Below are 21743 nucleotides of genomic sequence, written 5' to 3'. Positions count from 1 at the left end.
TCTATATTTCCTCAGTTCTGATGAAGAGTCACATGGACTCGAAACGTTAACTGTGTTCCTCTCCGCAGATGCTGTCAGACCTGCTGAGTTTTTCCAGCTATTTTTGTTTTTGATCACAGGTGCCATCCCAACTTACAAATAGCTGATTGAGCACGGGCTGTCTTCATGGCCTTATTACAACAAAACCATTATCAGTCAAGTATCGGGGACATAACTGCAAAGGTTCCATTCTGATTTTACCCAAGGTTGGCATACCCACATTGGCAAACAGTAATTGACTCTGATTTCCCAACACCTTTCAATCCTTGTGGGCAGCTAAAACATTTCAAATGTTCCTTAACTGTCTGGGAACTTAATTTTTGCACTTAATTTGAACTTACCATTGCTTTGTTATAAAATGTTGCCAAATGGAGAATTATAGTGTAGTGTTTAGTTGTTCTGTGTTCGATTGTGAGAGCCTGGTATGCTAACTGTGGTTGATTCATTATGCCTGGGTGTGGAATCAGAATTTGAGTAAACAGAAAAGCCACTTCAATAAGCTGAGCTGTAAACATGAGAGCAGACATGATTATGGAGATAATAAAGCACTGTAAATAAACTAGGTGCAGACTTAGAAATTAGTGTCATTTCTGCATTGCTCTGAGGTAAATTAGACATATAAAATATACACAACAAGCTGGCGAATGTACACCTAGAATCACACAACTGCTGTGGAGGATATAATTTAAATATTTTCTCTGTTAGCTGTCCATAGGGTAGAAGGCAAAGACCCTTGCAGCATTGACCACTGCCTCATAAAATACAGAGGACCCAAACCAGAGGAAGGAAAATACAGAGTTAAAAATCCAAACAGTCAAACTGAAGGCACAAAAAAACAGATAAAACAACCTTTATCCTTGATCTTTTGTTAGAATTTTGGCAAATATGTAAGAGATTCAGTTCATCCAAACTGTCTAATCCATTAAGCAGCTGGCTCATACAGAGGGAGTTAATCAAACGACAGCAAACAGCAAGATTTTTTTGGTTGTTTATGTGCAGAAACAGATTCCCGTCAGGTTAAACAGCCCAGGTCATTTTGTGCAGTTTCTTCTTGTTTTATTCTTCCCTCCAGTTCCCCTGAAGATGCTGGGGCAGAACTTGTGTAAACTTGGCCGCATCTGTGAGGTGAGCGCCAGCAGCTTATGGTACCTGGTGGAACCTCACAACCAAGTCAGATTCCGTGAACAATCCACATTCAGACACACACAGACTTCCCAGCAGGGGTCACTGGGCAGTGACCAGGAGCAGGAACACTCCACAGCTTTCCAACATTGGGGTGCTTAAGCTTAGCTGATTCACTGCATAGCCGGAACTAAAGCTACAGCCCTCCTGAGCCTGTATAACTTCGATCCACCCTCAGCGCTGCTTTTAGCAATTGAGTCATTGGGTGCGGCAGGGAGCATTTAATGGCCCACCCAGATTCCCTACCGGAATCCATAAATTGTTTCTAAAAAAGAACGTGGGTACACAATTGAAAAGGAGCAGTTTTAGGGAGAAGGGGAGGAGAATGGGTTGAAGTGAATAGCTCTTTCAGAGGGGGGGGGAAGGAAATCCGGATTAATTCTTTGTTGTTCCTCCAGCAGGCCAATTTCCACGGCTAAGTCTTCATTTCCAGTTGCGGAGGAATAGAGGTGTTTACATCATTCAGTCGTACATGCCTTCCATCTTGCTGGTGGCAATGTCCTGGGTATCTTTCTGGATCAGTCAGTCAGCAGTGCCTGCTCGCGTTTCTTTAGGTGAATATACTCGTGAGCTCAAACATGACGCCCAATCCCAGTTGACGGTTCACTTTCGCTCCTATTTCGTTCGTTCCTTTGTCGCTCGAATCGTGTTTGTGAGTCCTTTAAAAATACTTCAGTACAACGGAGGTAGTGCAGCACTTTTGGAGGTGCCTCCTTTAGGATGAGATGTTAAACCGAAGCTGCGTCTGCCCCCTCTGGAGGACAAGGAAAGATCAGTGACCCCGTGTGAGGGAGGCAGTGAATTTTCGTGGTAATCTGATAAACAACTGTCCCTCAACCAAATAAAATGATCCCGCCATTTATCTCATTTTTAGGGGAACTTGTGTGCAAATTGGCTGACACGTTTCCTTACACTGCTGACTAGACTTTAAAAGTAACGCATTGTAAGGTGCTTTGTGACATCCTTAGTTCCTGAAAGGGACTGTAAACACATATTCTTTCTTTGTCTTTGATGTGTGATTATTGTGAGGGCTGTTTCTTGCTGGGAATGTCCAATCGCAGCATCAGCCCTGCAGTCTTAAAGCTCACAGTTTGTCCGATGGCTCTTAGCAAAAATTTAGCATCTTTAATAGCTGAGCTGTGGATGCAAAATTTGTTTAAGAAATAAGAGACAGGTGCAGGTGTAGCCTCATGGCCCCTCAAACCTGCTTCCCAATTCACGCTAAGATTAGGGCCGATCTTCTATCTCTATTGCATTTATTTACTTTGAGAGCACGAGTGGATGTCCAGAGGTACAAGGTGCTTTCGGACTCAGCTGGGTTATCCTGGGGTGCAACTGGATGGGGAACTTCTAAAAGAACCAAGTGCAACATAGTTTGCAGCATTATGTTTTTGTTGTAAAAGGGAATTGGAAGCTGAATGTTTGCAGTTAAGTTTGCTTTATGAAGTACTTTTTGATTTAAATTAAGAGAATTAAGATTTGAGATTAGAAGGAATCTGGGTGGTGAATGTGTGGAACAGGGCCCTCGAGCTTGCTCTGCCATTCAACTAGATCTTGGCTGATCATCTACCTCAATGTCATTTTCCTGCACTATCCCCATATCCCTTGATGTCTTCAATATCTAGAAATCTATTGATCTCTGTCTTGAACATATTCAGTGACTGAACTTCCACAGCCCTCTGGGGCAGGGAATTCCAAAGATTTACCATCCTCTGAGTGAAGAAATTCCTCCTCATCTAAGTCCTGAATAGCCTACCCCTTATTCTGAGACTGTGCCCCTTAGTTCTTGACAACACTCCCCACCCCACCCCGCCAGCTAGGGGAAACATCCTCCCTGCATCTAACCTGTTGAGCCCTGTAAGAATGCTTCAGTGAGATCACCTCTCATTCTTCTAAACTGTGGAGAATACAGGCCCAGTTTCCTCAATCCCTCCTCACAGGACAATCCCACCATCCCAGGAATCAGTCTGGCGAACCTTCATTGCACTCCCTCTATGGCAAGTATATTCTTCCTTAGGTAGAGACCAAAACTGCACATACTGCTCCAAATGCAGTCTCACCAAGGCTCTATACAGCTGAAGCAAGGCATCTTTACTACTGTACTAAATTCCTCTTGCAATAAAGGCCAACTTTGCCCTCCTAATTGCCTGCTGCACTTGCATGGTAGCTTTCCATGACAAGAAATCCTAGGTCCCTCTGGACATTAACATTTCCCAATCTCTAAGCATTTAAGAAATACTCAGCATTTCTGTTTTCCCTACCAAAGTGGATAACTTCACATTTTTCCACATTATATTCCATCTGCCATGTTCTTGCCCACTCACTTAGCCTGTCTAAATTTCCTTGAAACATCTTTGCATCCTCCTCACAACTCACTTTCCATTTAGTTTTGTATCATCAACAAACTTGGAAATATTACATATGGTCCCCACATCTAAATCATTGATGTAGATTGTGAATAACTGGGGCCCAAGCACTGATCCTTGCGGTACCCCACTATTTACGGCCTTCCATCCTGAGAATGACCTGTTTATTCCTACTGTCTGTTTCCTGTCCATTAACCAATCCTCAGTCCATGCCAGTATATTACCCCTCATCCCATGTGCTCGAAATTAGTTTACAAAGATCTTTGTCAATCTCTCCTTTGCCCCCACCTATCGCTGGCCTTCTATCCAGCTTCACCTGCTCCACCCCCTTAAACAGTATACACGGCATCACATTTTTACTTCTCTTTAGCTCTGAAGAAGAGTCCTACGGACTCGAAACATTAACTCTGTTTTTCTCTATACAGTTGCTATTAGACCTGCTGAGTTTTTCCAGCATTTCCTGTTTTAGTGACACAACAACGTATTTGTTTGGTTTCTCTGCCATTTCCTTAATCCCCCATTATACATTTTCCTGTCTCCGCCTGTAATGGGCCCACATTTGTCTTTGCTAATCTTTTCCTTTTTACATACCTATAGAAGCTTTAACAGTCTGTTTTTATGTTTCTCGCTAGTTTACTCTCATATTCTATTTTCTCTTTCTTTATCAGTTTCTTGGTTCTCCTTTGCTGAATTCTTAAAAAGCTCCCAATCCTCGGACCCACTACTTTCTGTGGCAACTTCATAAGCCTCTTCCTTTGATCTAATACAATCTTTAGCTTCTCTTGTTAGCCACGATTGGAAATTCTTTTCCTGTTGGGTTTTTGTGCCTCAAAGGAATGTATATTTGTTGTAAACCATATATTAATTCTTTTAAGTGAAATGCTAGCCATTGCCTGTCTACAGTCGTACCTTTTAATGTAGTTTCCAAATCTACCACAGCCAACTTGCCCCTCATAGTAATTTCCTTTGTTTAATTTGGTTTACCCAATCTATATTTAGATTGAAGTCCTCCATGATTACTGCATTGACCTTGTTATATGCACCTCTAATTTCCTGAATTATACCGTGCCCTATATTACCACTACTGTTCGGTGGCCTATAAATAACTCCCACCAGTCCTGCTGCCCCTTGCTGTTTCTTAGCTCCACCTAAACTGATTCCACACCTTGATATTCTGCTCTAAGATCCTTTCTCATCTTTTAATAACAGCGCTACCCCACCTTCTTTTCCTTTATGCCTGTCCTTCCTAAATGTCAAATACTCTTGAATATTCAGTTCCCAGTCTCAGTCACCCTGCAGCCATGTCTCTGTAGTGGCAATTAGGTCATACCCACTTACTGTTATTTGGCCATTAATTCATCTACCTTGTTGCAAATGCTGATAGGGTGCCTTTAATTTTGCCTTTTTAACATTTTTTTTTAGATTTTGGCCTTATTTGATGCTGGCCTTTGTTTCCACTGCCTTCCAATTTAGCTCACTAGTTTTCTTCCTCCCAGTGCCAGCGTTGTTTCTGTCTTATTTGAATTCCCTCTCTGGTTCCCATACCCTGCCAAGCTAATTTACACCCTCCTTAACAACACTAGCAAACCCCCTCCCAGCGAGGATATTGGTCCCAGCCCTGCTAAGGTGTAACCTGTCCACCTTCACAGGTCCAACCTGCCACAGAACCAATCCCAATGCCTCAGAAATCTAAAGCCCTCCCTCCTGCACCATCTCTCCAGTCATGTGTTAATTTGCTCTGTACTCCCTAGCACACTGAGACTACTGCCTTTGAAGTCCTGCTTTTTAATCACTTTCCTAGCTCCCTAAAATCTGCGTGCAGGGCCTCATCCTTCTTTCTACCTATGTCCTTGGTACCAATGTGGAACATGATCTCTGTTCACCCTCCCCCATAAGAATGTCCTGCAGCTGCTCTGTGTCATCCTTGACCCCTGGCACCAGAGAGGTAACAAGTCATCCTGGAGTCACATCTACGGCTGCCAAATTGCCTGTCTGTTCCCCTAACTGTTGAATTTCCGACCACTATTTCTCTTCCACTCTTCTTCCTCCCCTCCTGAGCAGCTGAGCCGCAGGAATAGGCTCCTACTTAAAGTAGTTAACTCTTTGCCAATTAAAACCAATCTGATTCGGAATGCAATGTTAAGGATAACTGAAGGTAGGGATGATTTAGAGTGCCGTCTCCAACATGGTGGTTCCTGAACTGATTGGAACATGAAAATTCCAAGAAAAGCAACTGGTCTAGAACATTTTGATACAGAATATGATTTTTCTATATACCCTATACATAGGGATATGTTCGAACATTCCTGGCACAAAGCTTTGCCTGGTGGAAATCTGGAAATCAGGAAGTTGACACCAAGGTCAAGTGTGCTCCATTTTTGGTCCACATAATTTCCTCTCATTAAAATGAATGGGCAGAAGTCAGTATGATTTATGGAACATGCACACAGACTATGAAGCTTGACATCCCTGTCTGTGCACCCACTAGGCATAGCTCTGAGCCAGGAGTGCTAATTGTCACACTATTTACAATGAAATAGAGATTGTGACACAGATATTCTGGAGACTCGCTCAGTTTACCTTTTGGGTGTTAGAACAAAACTTGGCAGGTGTTTTCTCCCTGACACTTAGGAAATAGTTGTGGCTAGACTTATTGTTAGAAAAGATTGTATGGAGTGGTTTCATAATCTGCCACTGTCAGTGAACACACTTTGAGAAACTATGGGCTGCAAGGAAAATCATAGCTGAACACTAGTCATAGGAGCTGAACACTAGTCATAGGATCTGCCCCCTTCAAATGCCCCTTAATGAGAGCGTTGAATTCTGGAATCGCCCTGCAAGACTTGGAAAGAAATTAATTGAAATGGCAGAAAAGTCTTTTCTTGGTTCTTGATTTAAAATATTCTTGTGCAAACACTACACGGCTGATTAAAGTTTAATAAATAGATCAATCCTGTAGCAAGAAACATGGACTAACAACGCATTCTGTCACTTCAAATGGCTGATTTATTTTAACCTATTCATTCTAGGTATCACAACAGTATTGACCATGACAACACTGATGATCAGTGCAAGGAAATCTCTACCCAGGGCTTCTGCCATTAAAGCACTGGACGTGTATTTCTGGATCTGCTATGTCTTTGTTTTTGCTGCACTCGTTGAGTATGCTTTTGCCCACTTCAATTCAGACTACATGAGAAAGCAGCGTGCAAAGATTAAGGCAAATAAATCGTGTGTGGAGGTGAGTACACAGGACTGAATTAGTTCAAATAAGTAAATACACATTTTAGACTGAAATTATGATGTGCAAATATCGGTGTGAAACAGTTTTAATTGGGTTAGAGTCTAAAATCAAATCTCAATTGAGATTAAAAAAAAGATTAGTCTCCTCTTTCCCTGAAGATGGTGCCTTATGCTGCACTTGCCTGAGTCAATTAACTGTTCCTCATATGTGAGTCTAGACTGTGGGAGGCATCAGGCTTGGTCATGTCCTCACTTGTGTTCACAACCACAGAATATTTATCAGGAGGATACTGCGTAATGTTTAGGAGTGGAAACCCTTACTGACTTTTCCCCTGTTAATGCCAGGGATACTGAAGGGAATTGTAATACTCCTGTAGCGGAGCAAACCAAAGTCAGCTAACTGGGCAGGGCAAGGGACAGCCCTGAAAACTTTCCACTGTTGTTAGTGTGGCTCAGGTTGCACTAGGCATTGAACAGCCACCTGAGTCATTGGGGAAGTGTGAACATTTGTTTATTGATAGTTGAGTTTACCGATGTATTTGATAGAGTTATTCTTTTGGTGCATTGCACAAATTTCAGCCTGTTTATACTTGTGGTATTTGGGCTTCTTAACATTCTCTTTATTGTAGGCAATTAAGAGAAATGGAAAGGACGCAATAGTTCTGTTCTCCTTATCAGCAGCTGGGGTGAACCAGGAATTGTTCATGTCCAACAGACTGCACCGGGCTCATAGGATTCTCCACGGAGATGAAATTGAAAACGGAAAGACCAGAGCAAATAAGCACAACCCAAAGCCAAGCAAAAAGCTCACACTGAAGTCCGTATTCAAACCTATTGATTCTGACACCATTGATATTTATGCAAGAGCTGTCTTTCCAGCTGCTTTCGCAGCTGTCAATGTCATCTACTGGGTTGCTTATACAATGTAAAAGGGACGCAGTCTGGAAACTGGCCCCATCACAATATTGTATAGGAAGGCACTACCTGTACATGAAGATAGAACATATGCATGATGCCAAACCTCCAGAGTCTTTGATTTGGATGCTTTGACATGCCAAGGAAGCATTTGATAAATGTGTATAAATACTAAACAATAAAGTGTGATTAATGCCTGGTGTGATGTTATTTGTCCTCAATTATCCTTTGTATATTGGTGTTTGCCCTCAACAACCTTGGTGTCTTAAATATCAGCAAATCACCTGATGTGAAGATGCAAACAATCTGTACCTTGGAAATAATAAAGCTCATTTAACTTAACAGTGTTGGGCAGTTTGTATGTTTGCTCTATTATCTGACAATCATCTAGAAAGTTATGAGATTTCTCTCCAATTTGAGACATTCACGTGTCATCTTTATATGGTCTCTAATCTAATTTAATCGTGTCTGTGCAGTCTATTGCTTGTGGGAGTCATTTTGACAAAATCTGGCGCTGTCAAATAATATTTGAGTTCATTTTTGTCTCTTTACTATTGAAGTTTGAAAGTATTGGAATGAGGAAGTTATATTTTTGAACATTCTCAGGTTTGATACGACGCATCAGCCACAACCCTTGCTTTACGCACACTTTATAGTTTAAAGTTGCTATAATCAGTAATTGGGGGAGATGGGGCAGCAAGATCAGGATTATGACTCAGTGTATGGCTCTCTGACTGAACTCCACAGTAAGAGATGCATTGTGTGCGAAAAAGTGCGCGATGTGGGCCTAACAACAATATTAGACTAATTCAGTTATAATTAGACAAGGGAAAGCAGAGAGTGTCGCTGAGTTTCTACATCACGTGTGCTACATTCTCCCTAGGGCCTTGGCACTATCTGAGCAGGGTGAGGAGAGCACTGAATAAATCACAGTGCAAGGCAGCACTCGGCACTCCACAGCAACCGCAGGGAGTTTTCAACCAGCCAAGGATTTTGTCAGAAGGTTATTCTGAATATATAGCGCAATGAGCATCACAGTCATCACTTCCTTGCCAAAGGAGTAGGATGAGGCTGAGGAAAATAAACAGGATGAAGAAGAGGAACCGACTGCCCAAGATATTGAATAACATGAAAGTTGTATTGTGCATGCTGTGACATCATGGGAAACACTGGCCCTGAATTCTAAGATTGCAATACAACTCCTTAGGGGGTTACCACGTAGCAGCAAAGGCACAGACCGAGCTGCAGCGTTTCCTGTGTAAAACACTGAACATGTTCAGCCCAATGATATTTCCAGACGTAGTCAGGATCACTGTCATCCTCATTTTTATTTCTACCTCCTTCCAGGCTAGCATAAGAATATAAGAAATAGAAGCAGGAGTAGCCATATGGCCCCTTAAGCCTACAGCACCATTACAATCGACCTCAACTTGACTGTCCTGCCCACCTCTCATATCACTTTGATAGATTCCCTTTACTTCTAAAAATCTATCTCCATCTTGAATTTACTCATCCACACAGCCCTCAAAGATTCAGAACCCTCTGAGCGAAGAAATCGTTCCTCATCTCAGTCCTAAATGGCAGAGCGCTCACTCTAAGACTCTGCCCCATGTTCTGGACTTTCGAGCCAGGGAGAACACCGCTCAGCATCTACCCTGTCAAACTTTCTAAAAGTCTTAGATGGTTCAATGAGATCGCCTCCAACTCAGCACTGGGAAGCGCCTGTGGTGACTCTGACGTGTCTCCCCAAAATTGGTATTCAGTCAATGGAAAAACCTACTTTTAAAATGGCTCCAAAATGAACAAGTAGGGAGGCAGAAAGACGAATAAAATAATTAAGCTGTTTAAAGTGAATTGCAAAAAAAATAAAGAGGCGGGATAGGTAGGAATGAATAAAACAAAAAGAAGATAGAAGGAAAGATGATCAATAGAACAAGCACAGATATATTTTAGTCAACAAACTGTGGTTTAGATATTTGAGTAGTTAACATTACAATGAGAAAGTGATTGATATTTTATTTCTGTAATAGTGTTTACATCAATGTCAAAAATCATGAGCCAAAACCAGTCTACCCAGGGAGACAGGAGTTTCCTTTCACCTTGGGCCAGCCCAAGGGTTGATTCCGATTTCTGAGATATCACAGAAAGACAGTGTCCCATTCTTCACTGCTTTATTCAATAATAATCAGAATATGTATAGAGAAGTCTGTACGCTTCAAGGTGCAATATCAGTTTAAGACTGAGTGCATTTAACATATAAACAAGGATACATACATATACAAAAAGACCAGCCCAGTGGATGTGTGCTGGAGCCCAGCTCTATGCTCCACATTCGAGGTATGGGAAATGCTGGCAGATGAGCATCTCAGCATAACTTTGTGAATAAACTTGCTTTTACATCCATCTTCCTGTTCTGATAGAGCTTGGAGGTTGAGACAGATATTTGCAGTAATCAACCTGTACACAAAGAAACAAATTAACAAAAATTAGTCTCCCTAATGTGGCCAAAGAAAAACCATGACCCCAAACACCCACGAGCAGTAATCCAGGTGCATTTACCAGGGCCATGCCCACTGGTGCTCTCCAGAGCTGACCTGCCCGAGTTTGTAGAGTCAGTTCCAGAGTTCCTCAGGGTAGTGTCCTCGGCCCAACCTCTTCGCTGCTCCATCAATGACCTTCCTTCCATCACAAGGTCAGAAGTGGGGGTGTTCGCTGATGATTGCACAATATTCAGCACCATTCGCGACTCCTCACATTCTGAAGCAGTCCTTGGTCAAATGCAGCAAGACCCGGACAATATCCAGGCTTGGGCTGACAAATGGCAAGTAACATTCGTGCCACACAAGTGCCAGGCAATGACCATCTCCAACAAGAGAGAATCTAACCATCGCCCCTTAACAATGGCATTACCAGCTGAATTTCCCACTATCAACATCCTGGGGGGTTACCATTGACCGGAAACTGAACTGGACTAGCCATATAAATATGTGGCTACAAGAGCAGGTCAGAGGCTGGGAATCCTGCGGTGAGTAACTCACCTCCTGACTCTCAAAAGCCTGTCCACCATCTACAAGGCACAAGTTAGGAATGTAATGGATTGCTCTCAACTTGCCTGGATGAGTGCAGCTCCCACAACACTCAAGAAGCTTGACACCATCCAGAACAAAGCAGCCGCTTGATTGACATCACATCCACAAACATTCACTCCCTCCACCACCGACGTACAGTAGCAGCAGTGTGTACCATCTACAAGATGCACTGCTGAAACTCACCAAGCCTCCTTAGACAGCACCTTCCAAACCCACGACCACTACCATCCAGAAGGACAAGGGCTGCAGACACATGGGAACACCACCACCTGGAAGTTCCCCTCCAAGTCACTCACCATCCTGACTTGGAAATATATCGCCGTTCCTTCACTGTCACTGGGTCAAAATCCTGAAGCTTCCTCTCTAATAGCACTGTGGATGTACCTACACCACAGGGACTGTAGTGGTTCAAGAAGGAAGCACCACTTTCTCGAGGGTAATTAGGGATGGGCAATAAATGCTGGCCTAGCCAGCGATGCCCACATCTCATGAATGAATAAAAAAAAGTAGAAGGATACCTCAATTGTATGTGATTGCTGGGAACCCCGCATCGTTATGGGTGCTCCTTTGGGACCACATGCCCCAGCACCAGAAAATAAATCACCTGCCTATCTACATCTTGGGATGCCAAGGCCCCTTCAAGGACTCATCCATCTCTCATTGACCTCATGTAAAAAGGTTAGCAATTGTTTCTCCTTTAACCTTTCTGGGCCTTTCCCCTCACTTGGAACCCCTAGTGTCCACCATTTGCACCTGTCTAGTGACAGGTATACACAATGGCTTTTGCCTTACTGGCCTCCAGCAATTCACCAGGTCCATTCAGAGCCAGGGATGCAGAGATCTTCGGCGTGGAGATTTACCAATTCTGGTTCTATCTCCTTGGCATCAATGACCTAGCAATGGACAAGCAGAGGTCACATTGCTTAAAAGGCTGACCAAGAACTCTCAGTGTGGGCAGGCAGCCAGTGTAACCAATGGGTTCTATCAGAAGAAGTCCCTCAAGTAAATTTGGAGCATTTTTATGGATTTTGCTCTTTTACTTGAAAAGATTGCATCCTGTCTTACTTCAAAACTCTCCCCAACAAGAGGATCATCCTGTCTCATTCAGTCAAGATGTCTTGTTGTTTCCAAATATTTATGAAAAGTTTGTAATGCTAACTTTATGTAACTTTGTTTTACAAACCAATAATAATCTTGAATGTTAATTTTAGGCACAGCCTCTTACTCAAAGTCCAGCACAAAGTAACTTTCCTTTAGAAATATGAAGATGGAAGATGGATGCTCCATTGTTGAATACATTTAAGGCTGAGATAGGCAGATTTTTGGTCACTCAGGGAATTGGGATATGGGGAGCGGGTGGGAAAATGGATGTGAAGCCCAAGATCAGCATTGATCATGTTGAATGGTGCAGTAGGCTCGAGGGGCCATGTGGTCTACTCCTGCTCCAATTTCCTGTCTTGTGTTACTCCAGCAATAAAGGATGCAGTTAAACATTGACGTCAATGATTGACTGGGAAATGAGGTGATACATTTTTTAGCAAGTTCATCATTTTGTTTGTTTAAATATTTGGAGCTGATAAGAACATAAGGAATAAGTGCAGGAATTGGCCATAAGGCCCTTCTTGGACACTTAATATGATCATGGCTGATCTTTGAATTCAACTCCACATTCCTGCCCAATCGCCATATCTCTTGTTTTCCTTAGAGTCCAAATGCCTGTCAATCCCAGCCTTGAGTACACTCAACTCTGAGCATCCACAGTCCTCTGAGTGAAGAAATTTCTCATCTCAGTTGTCAGTGGCTAACCCTTTATCCTGAGACCCTGACCCCTTGTCCTAAGACCAGACCTCCTAGTTTTAGGAACACAGTTAACGTTTCGAGTCCGTATGACACTTCAACAGAACTAAGTAAAAATAGAAAAGAGGTGAAATATAAGCTGGTTTGAGGGGACGGTGGGGAGGGTAGAGCTGGATAGAGGGCCAGTGATGGGTGGAGATAACCAAAAGATGTCATAGACAAAAGGGCAAAGAGGTGTTGAAGGTGGTGATATTATCTGAGGAATGTGCTAATTAAGGGTAGAAAGCAGGATGAGCAAGGGACAGATAGCCCTAGTGGGGGTGGGGTGGGGGGAAGGGATCGAAATAGGTTAAAAGGTAGAGATAAAACAATGGATGGAAATACATTTAAAAATAATGGAAATAGGTGGGAAAAGAAAAATCTATATAAATTATTGGAAAAAGGGGGATCGGAAAGGGGGTGGGGATGGAGGAGAGAGTTCATGATCTAAAATTGTTGAACTCAATTTTCAGTCCGGAAGGCTGTAAAGTGCCTAGTCGGAAGATGAGGTTCTGTTCCTTCAGTTTGCATTGAGCTTCACTGGAACAATGCAGCAGGCCAAGGACAGACATGTGGGCATGAGGAAAGTATGGTGTGTTGAAATGGCAAGCGACAGGGAGGTCTGGGTCATGCTTGCGGACAGACCGAAGATGTTCTGCAAAGCGGTCACCCAGTCTGCGTTTGGTCTCCCCAATGTAGAGGAGACCGCATTGGGAGCAACCTTTGTTGTACTCCATCTAAGCCAGGTATATCTTTCTTTAGGCACAGAGATGAAAACTGTACATAGTGTGGCATAATTTTGTCAGAAATGTTTCATTTAGATTTGTGGAGAACTTTGTTAAATTATTAGCTCGTTCAACATCATGAGCCTCAGAGAACAGGTGGAAAATGTACAACAGCACCAATAACTCATTTCCCAGCGGTTCCGCTGCTCTGATGTTTATACAATCGTCACCGTTAGGGCACAAGGGACTGATTTACTTTCCTGGGTGTGTTCTTTTTTATTGGCTCCTTTCTCTTTAAAACTTGACATAATCTTAACCTAACCCACCCACTGGGAAATTTTCAGGTCTGTTTTACACCTCTCCCAGTGTTGACTTCAATGGAAAGTCAAATTATGGTCAATCAATCAATCGCCAGTTCCCTTCCACCTTTTGACAGGTTGAATAAAAAAAACTTCTGGCCAGAATTTTCGGCTCGGCGAGCAGGAGAGGGACCCGCTCACCGAGGCGTAAAATGACCCGCGGTGATGTTGGGCAGGCGTCACCGCGGGTCATTTAGATTTTCAGTACAGCGGGCGCGCAGCCAACTCAACTGTGCTCCCGCCGAACTGTCAAAGGCCTATTAGGGCCATTTAAATATCAATTAAAGTAATAAAATGAGCTGCCCGTCCAACCTTAAGGTTGTCAGGGGGCAGGCGAAGAGCCCAGGTGGCCTTCGCATTTATCATGAAACCTCATCCACGGGCGGGATGAGGTTTCATGAAGGGTTTATAAATTAAGTAATTTTTTTTCATTAATGTTCATTGACATGTCCCAGCTCATGTGACACTGTCACATGAGGGGACATGTCTTAAAATTTTTTCTTTTCTTTATTTAAATTTTTAAAACTTAAACTAATCTCCCTGAGGCAGGTCTGTGGCCTCCGGGAGATTTCTGACCCCTTTCGCCAACATGCGCAAAAGAGCGCACTCCTGACTCAGGGAAAACCACCCCCCCCGCCGCCCGCACAGGGAAACGCATTGGCCTGCCCACGTAAAATGGCGGTGCGGATCGATTGGGGGGGGTGCCAATCGGGTCTGTGCCCACCCCCGCACACCGCCACACAACGGGGTGAAAATTCTCCCTTTTGAGCTGGTGATTCAGCCGATCAAAAGAGTCATAGGGAAGAATCATGCAGAACTGTCAGACAGACTCAAACCGTTAACTCTGTTTCTCTCTCCACAGACGCTGCCAGACCTGCTGAGTTTTTTCCGGCATTTTCTGTTCTTATTTCAGATTTCCAGCATCTGCAGCATTTTGCTTTTATACAACAGTTTGTGTATAAGTTAAAGCTTGTTTCAGCATTGCTGCATGAACTGAAATAATCCAAAGTTTTACAGGAGTAGCGGGGACGACACCACGGGGTGATTGTAATCCACTTCTGCATTCCCAGGCAATGAAGGAAAAGTTCCCACTCCTGAATGGGTAACCAGCACTGGGAGGTTGTGCATGACTTGCTCAAGGATTGTGTGACTTGGCTGATGGCTCCCACACAGCAACAAGGTGGGGTTTCATTTCGATGAAAATGCTGGAAAATTGCCAGTAGCTGAAAGCCACATCCCATCGTGAATCGTCACCTTTACGAGGGGAGCAAGCATTTTATGGAAAATGATTGTATGGAAAACAGGAAAAGAAAAAAAAAAACATTTTAAAAACATGCAAGAATGACCAAAAACACGATCAAATCCTTACAACCCAATAATAGACCCGGTTTCTCCACCGCCTGTTCCTGCCGGCACCTCTTATATTTCCTAATGCCCAGCATGGCCACACGGTGGGCGCGTTTGGCACATTTCGAACCAGGATTGAACGGGTGGAACATCAATAACCCCGTCCTCACCGGAAAGCCACACGATCTTTCCTCCTGATTACTGCCGACACAATCAGCCACGCCATTCCCGGGAAATAGCTCGTTGCAAACGCGGGAGCGTCTCACCATGCTCATGCCACAGCTGACAGGACAGGTTGTCCACAGTGACCATGGTGACCAAATCCCAATAACTGAAATAAACAAAAAGAGAAAGATGCAAAAGAGTAAAATCCAGACACGATTTCATCACATTGAATGTCCTAAAGTAGCAGCAGTCTGACTTTTTTCAAGATGTTAAAAATTCCTCTCATTTCTCTTGACAAATCTGGGATATAACCGTGACAATACGACAGGTGTGTGAATGGACTTCAGTGGAAGTAAAAATTGGAAGAGAGGTAAACCAATTGGCTGCCACCCATTTTACATTATCACACAAAGTCAGGCTACCCCCTTTCAAAGGAGTCTGAGTTGGCCCATTCCTCATCCATGACATTAGACAATAAATGTTGACAAGCTTTTTAACTATAGATCCATCATCACAGCATCACATGGTCACTCCCTCATCCATATGCAATCACATGCACACGCTTTCAGCAAAAGGCACTGGGCACCAGTTAGGAGCACAAGACCCAGCTGATTTATTCTTCCCTCCCTCTGCCCCAGGTCATAAGGCTGATTTATTGCAGAGCTCCTGCTGGGATCCATCACCTCAGCTGAAGCTAGTGCATTGCTGGTTCTGTTTACACTGATGTATTGATGATGTCAAGCCTTTTGGGGTAAAAAGCCATCCTAATAGCGTTCAGGCAATCCTGTGCTCTGGCTAAAACAGCAAAGGCTATTTGGCACCAAATGATCAGTCCAGTGATGACCGGCCTCACTGGATGATGCCAGGTCAGTTTGTGAATATTCTGCAGAGAGAAATAAAGGTAGAATATCACAACCTGGTCCTTGAAGTGCTGCTGTTAAGCAAAAGGAATGCAGACATTTAAACTTTGATGATGAAAAGAATTGGACCCTTTTTAAAGGCTCAGGATTGTTCAGACTGCTGTTCAACTCCTGTAAGCAGGAGGAGGGATGATCAAGGAAGATAAGAGAGGTGTACAGGTATGAAGAAAGTTTGGGGGCAAGTGTCAGTAGTCCTATCCCCTAATGGATGGTTATATCCATGCTGGATACAAGGGAATTGTGTTTATTGTGGCGAAGAGCAGTGGGAGACCAGGGGATTGGGAAGCCTACAAAGACCAACAGAGGACAACTAAAAAAGAAATAAGGAGGGAGAAGATTAAATATGAGGGTAAACTAGCCAGTAATGTAAAAGAAGATTGCAAGAGTTTTTTTAGATATATAAAGGGTAAGAGAGAGGCAAAAGTGGACATCGGGCCGCTGGAAAATGACGCTGGAGAAGTAGTAGTGGGGAACAAAGAAATGGCGGAGGAACTGAATAGGTACTTTGCGTCAGTCTTCAGTCAGTGGAAGACACGAGTGACATCCCCAAAGTTCAAGAGAGTTGGGGGGCAGAGGTGAGTATGGTGGCCATTACCAAGGAGAAGGTGCTAGGAAAACTGAAAGGTCTGAAGGTGGATAAATCACCTGGACCAGATGGATTACACCCCAGAGTTCTGAAGGAGATAGCTGAAGAGATAGTGGAGGCATTAGTGGTGATCTTTCAGGAATCACTCGAGTCAGGGAGGGTCCCAGAGGACTGGGAAATCGCTAATGTAACCCCCCTGTTTAAGAAGGGAGTGAGGCAAAAGACGGGAAATTACAGGCCGATTAGCCTGACCTCGGTCGTTGGTAAGATTTTAGAGTCCATTATTAAGGATGAGATTTCAGAATACTTGGAAGTTCATGGTAAAATCGGGCAAAGTCAGCATGGTTTCATCAAGGGGAGGTCATGCCTGACAAATCTGTTAGAATTCTTTGAGGAGGTAACGAGTAGGTTAGACAAAGGAGAGCCAATGGATGTTATCTACTTGGACTTCCAGAAGGCCTTTGACAAGGTGCCGCACAGGAGGCTGCTCAGTAAGATAAGAGCCCATGGTGTTAGAGGCAAGGTACTAGCATGGATAGAAGATTGGCTGTCTGGCAGGAGGCAGAGAGTGGGGATAAGGGGGTCCTTCTCAGGATGGCAGCTGGTGACTAGTGGAGTTCCGCAGGGGTCAGTGTTGGGACCACAACTTTTCACTTTATATATTAATTATCTAGATGAAGGAACTGAGGGCATCCTGGCTAAGTTTGCAGATGATACAAAGATAGGTGGAGGGACAGGTAGTATTGAGGAGGCGGGGAGGCTGCATAAGGATTTGAACAGGTTAGGAGAATGGGAAAAGAAGTGGCAGATGGAATACAACATGGGGAAGTGTGAGGTCATGCACTTTGTTCGGAAGAATAGAGGCATAGGCTATTTTCTAAATGGGGAGAGAATTCAGAAATCTAGAGTGCAAAGGGACTTGGGAGTCCTAGTCCAGGATTCTCTTAAGGTTAACTTGCAGGTTGACGTGGTAGTTAGGAAGGCAAATGCAATGTTGGCATTTATTTCGAGAGGACTCGAATATAAAAGCAGGGATGTGCTGCTGAGGCTTTATAAGGCTCTGGTCAGACCACATTTAGAATATTGTGAGCAATTTTGGGTCCCGTATCTCAGGAAGGATGTGCTGGCCCTGGAGATGGTCCAGAGGAGGTTCACGAGAATGATCCCAGGAATGAAAGGCTTAACATATGAGGAACATTTGAGGACTCTGGGTCTATACTCGATGGAGTTTAGAAGGATGAGGGGGGATCTGATTGAAACTTACAGAATACTGAAAGGCCTGGATGGAGTGGACGTGGGGAAGATGTTTCCATTAGTAGGAGAGACTAGGACCCGAGGGCACAGCCTCAGAGTAAAGGGAAGACCTTTTAAAACAGAGATGAGGAGAAACTTCTTTAGCCAGAGAGTGGTGAATCTATGGAGTTCATTGCCCAGAAGGCTGTGGAGGCCAGGTCATTGAGTGTATTTAAGACCGGGATAGATGGGTTCTTGATTGGTAAGGGGATCAAAGGTTACCGGGAGAAGGCAGGAGAATGGGGTTGACAAACTTATCAGCCATGATTGAATGGCGGAGCAGACTCGATGGGCCGAATGGCCTAATTTCTGCTCCTATGTCTTATGATCTTATGATCTTTATGTCAGCAGGGCATGTTCCCTAGAGGACGGCAGTGCACTTTACACGGCAGGAGAGAGCATTCAGGCTCCAGGTGCCGTCCAGTAGCTGCAGAACTTGGGAACAGACATGAGCTCAGAACATTGCTCACTTTAAGGAAAGTGTAAATGGCCAATGATCTCATGTATCTCGCAGTCGGCCCATGAGTCCATCTCAAAGTATTGCTCATCAATCTCTTCCACATTTACAACCTTACAATCAGTGCAGCTCCTGCACACCCATATCTCAATAAGGTTGACGGACAAGGTGCAACTAACAGTTGGAAGCCTTGTCACACACACACCTCCCATGTCATTTTTCAAATTAAAGCATTGGCACTCAAGGTGGGCTTTACATTGGGATGCCATGCTTGCGAAATGCAGCCGTACCTTGCTTTTAATTGTGGCCATACAGTAAGTTGTCATAATGTTACCTGGACAGTCACTGTTTCCACATGCCATGCCCTGCTCAGTAGATCCACTGCATTGTAACCCGCCGTAGGCTGGAGCAGGGTTGTCACAGATGCGAACTCTTGTCTTGATCCCAAGGCAGGAGGTAGTGCAGGTTGACCAGGGGGACCATTCTGACCATTCTCCATCAACTGTGATATACAGAAGTGTTTCATTGAGTGTGAGTCAGGAAATACATACCAGATGCACCATTTTTATAGGACTGTAAAGCCTTGTTTTCTAAGGACAGGAATATTACACTATGGAGAACACAAAGCATTCCCAACACTGCTAAAGTATAGGTAGCTGGTTCTTTACTTCTACAATGCTAAGTGATATTAGTGTCTTCACCCAAAGTTAAGCTGCTAAAATAGCTGGTCAGGTCAAAATGAATAAGCAGTGTGGTCCCAGTGATGCCCTGATGCAGAGGCTGGGCTATTTTAAGTTGAGAATTGTTAAACTGAGAAATTTAGCTGAACAGACAAGGTCCACAATTACGAAGAATTCTCACAGTGAATCACTACATTGTGATCTTCCCCATGCCCGTCAATGGAGTAACAGAAATCTTCTTTCAAACTGACACCCACTGCATGTCAGTCACAAGCCCAGCACACACTTTGATGGCTGTTCCATCAGTATCTGAGGGACACACTTAGCCTCAGTATCTTCCTCTGATTTCAAACTGGACTCCCCCATCTTGCCTTCTTTACGAAAACACAGAGATGTCATTTCCTTTTGGGCACTAGGCTCCTTTTTCCTTCTTCCCATCAGTTCTGAAACACTTAAATCCCACAACTGTCCTATTCTGCTCGCACACCCAGAGAAGCTTTTCCGACAACTTTTTTTACTCTCTCAGATGTGAGAACCAGCTGCCACCTGATAGATAATCTTCTCAAAACCTTCAGCTTCCCTTTTTATCTCAATGTTTCCTGTGGCTCTCTCATTGCTCATGGTCAATGCAACTCTGAGTTTTTCCTCTCTTAGTTCCCCATTGCAAATGTACCATCCTACTCCCTCTTCCTTCTCCTTCACCCAATTAATAGAATCATGGAATAATACAGCACAGAAGGAGGCCATTCATTCCATTGAGTCTGTACTAGCTCTTTCAAGGAGTAATCCAGTTAGCCCCATGTCCTAGATAATTCTCTCCCTGTATCGCTGCAACCTTTCTCTCCTTCAAACATTTTCATTCTGTCCTAGGAGTTTAAGAACTCCAAGTGTTTTGTTTGCTCTGTAATCTTCAGGCCTTTCTAGCCCAGGCAGGGCATTGTGTAAACATGGTGTCCGATTCACCCCATCATCTCTTCAATTTTTGGTGATGTTGCTTTCTGAAGGCCTTCACCTCTCTCCTTGGGTAAACAATTCGGGAAGATGAGGAAGGGAAAGCTCTTATGAAGACATTTATGGAGCTTAAGAGAAATGAGAGGAAAATTCAATGGAACGATGGCAAAATAACAGGGAATAAGAAAGAGGGTGACAGAGGGAAAAGCGGGAGGAGGTATTTCTCATATTCCTTCAGAATTTCTGTCAGTTTTCTGCTGAAGTTAAAGCAGGAGGATAATTGGAAAAGCTTCTCATGGAAACACCAGGTAGTGAGGTTCGATTGGTATCTTAACTCACACAACCCGGGTTTTGCGGTGGTGCATCAGTCCCTTTATTTGGAGCTAAATTTCGGCTTATCTTGAAGGTTTTATTTTCAGTGAACATACCTGGGCAGGGATTGCGTTCTTCACAGGGTGTCAGCTCTGCCGAGGGGCCCTCACATCGCATTCCACTCTCAGGGTGCGTGCACACGCGAATCCGCATCTTGTTCTGTATCCCACAAGTAGCAGTGCAGAGCGACCACGGAGACCAGGGACTCCAAATGCTGGTGGCTGCAACACATAGCAAAAAACAAAAGGAAATCTCTGTCCAGATTCATTGTCCTTCCTGGAAAATCTAACAGAATCCCTTGAAGTGAAAATAGTAACGTGGAGAGAGGCTGCATCACCTGCTGAGTTAATTCCCTGGGAGTGTTCCCAAGCTGGGCAACTCCAAAAACAGTACAAAAACAGAAACAGAAATACCTGGAAAAACTCAGCAGGTCTGGCAGAACTGTTCTGTTGAAGGGTCATGAGGACTCGAAACGTCAACTGTGCTCTCCTCCGCCGATGCTGCCAGACCTGCTGAGTTTTTCCAGGTATTTCTGTTTCTGTTTTTGTTTTGGATTTCCAGCATCCGCAGTTTTTTGCTTTTATCCAAAAACAGTACACTCTGCTGACCCTTTCTGTAGCAACCCGTCTCCGAGGCTAAAGTCAACAGCATGGCTGAAAAGGGAAACTGGCCCCATGGGTTCCTTAATGTCACAAAAGGATTGATATTTATAAGTGTGTTTCTGGCTATATTTATTTTGGTGGTCAGTATGGGATAATGGGTTGGTGTGAAAAGAAAGTGTTTTTTTTCAGTCTTATTTTCCTCTTTCCAGCTAGCTGTCCATTTCTGGAATTCCCTCGCCAACCCCTCTCTCTCCTCCTCAAAGCCTTTTTGGACGGGCTTTTGGTCATTGGCTCTAGTATCTCCTTTCATGTCTCAGTGTCAAATTTCCCCGGCTGCTCCTGTGAAGCGCCTTGGAATGTTTTACAATGCTATATAAATGCAGACTGTTGCTACGGGAGGGAAAGAATGTTTGTGAATGAACGGCTGATTATTGTCCCACAGATAAGAGAGTCAGGATGGTACGTGGGGGTCAACAGGCAGCAGTGAGCAGCATCGTGGGATGGACAGGCGCGTCTCCAGTCGCCACCTCACTGACCCCCTGAGGTCAGCCTTGCTGCAGACGGTGAAACAGCGGATGGAGACTGAGCGAGTCCCAGCAGGAGGGGAGGGGTGATC

The 21743-nt window shown here is 43.9% G+C and overlaps 2 protein-coding genes across 5 annotated transcripts in view; one reads left to right on the top strand and one right to left on the bottom strand.

The window, feature by feature from the left end:
• gabrd (gamma-aminobutyric acid type A receptor subunit delta) overlaps positions 1-8087 on the top strand; it is a 48855-nt gene extending 40768 nt beyond the window's left edge. For 2 of the 4 annotated variants that reach the window (XM_078557687.1, XM_078557690.1), the window contains 3 exons: positions 1620-1775; positions 6617-6828; positions 7460-8087. In XM_078557687.1, coding sequence (XP_078413813.1) covers positions 1620-1775; positions 6617-6828; positions 7460-7759 — 668 coding nt within the window. In that variant the 3' untranslated portion in view covers positions 7760-8087. The remainder of the gene's footprint in view (positions 1-1619; positions 1776-6616; positions 6829-7459) is intronic. The other 2 variants (XM_078557688.1, XM_078557689.1) reach the window with 2 other exon arrangements.
• Positions 8088-9747: 1660 nt separating this feature from the next.
• The window catches only part of LOC144691159 (uncharacterized), a 32624-nt gene continuing 20628 nt past the window's right edge, over positions 9748-21743 (bottom strand). Inside the window, exons 7-10 of the mRNA XM_078559225.1 lie at positions 20582-20746; positions 18857-19024; positions 15272-15432; positions 9748-10202 (exon numbers count right to left, since the gene is read on the bottom strand). Of these exons, the coding sequence (XP_078415351.1) occupies positions 10140-10202; positions 15272-15432; positions 18857-19024; positions 20582-20746 (557 nt within the window). The 3' untranslated portion in view covers positions 9748-10139. The remainder of the gene's footprint in view (positions 10203-15271; positions 15433-18856; positions 19025-20581; positions 20747-21743) is intronic.

Source organism: Cetorhinus maximus, chromosome 15, assembly GCF_964194155.1.
Source record: "Cetorhinus maximus chromosome 15, sCetMax3.hap1.1, whole genome shotgun sequence".
Taxonomy (NCBI): Eukaryota; Metazoa; Chordata; class Chondrichthyes; order Lamniformes; family Cetorhinidae; genus Cetorhinus; species Cetorhinus maximus.
The sequence above is the reverse complement of the archived record's forward strand: the minus strand, read 5'-3'. Positions and strand labels throughout refer to the sequence as shown.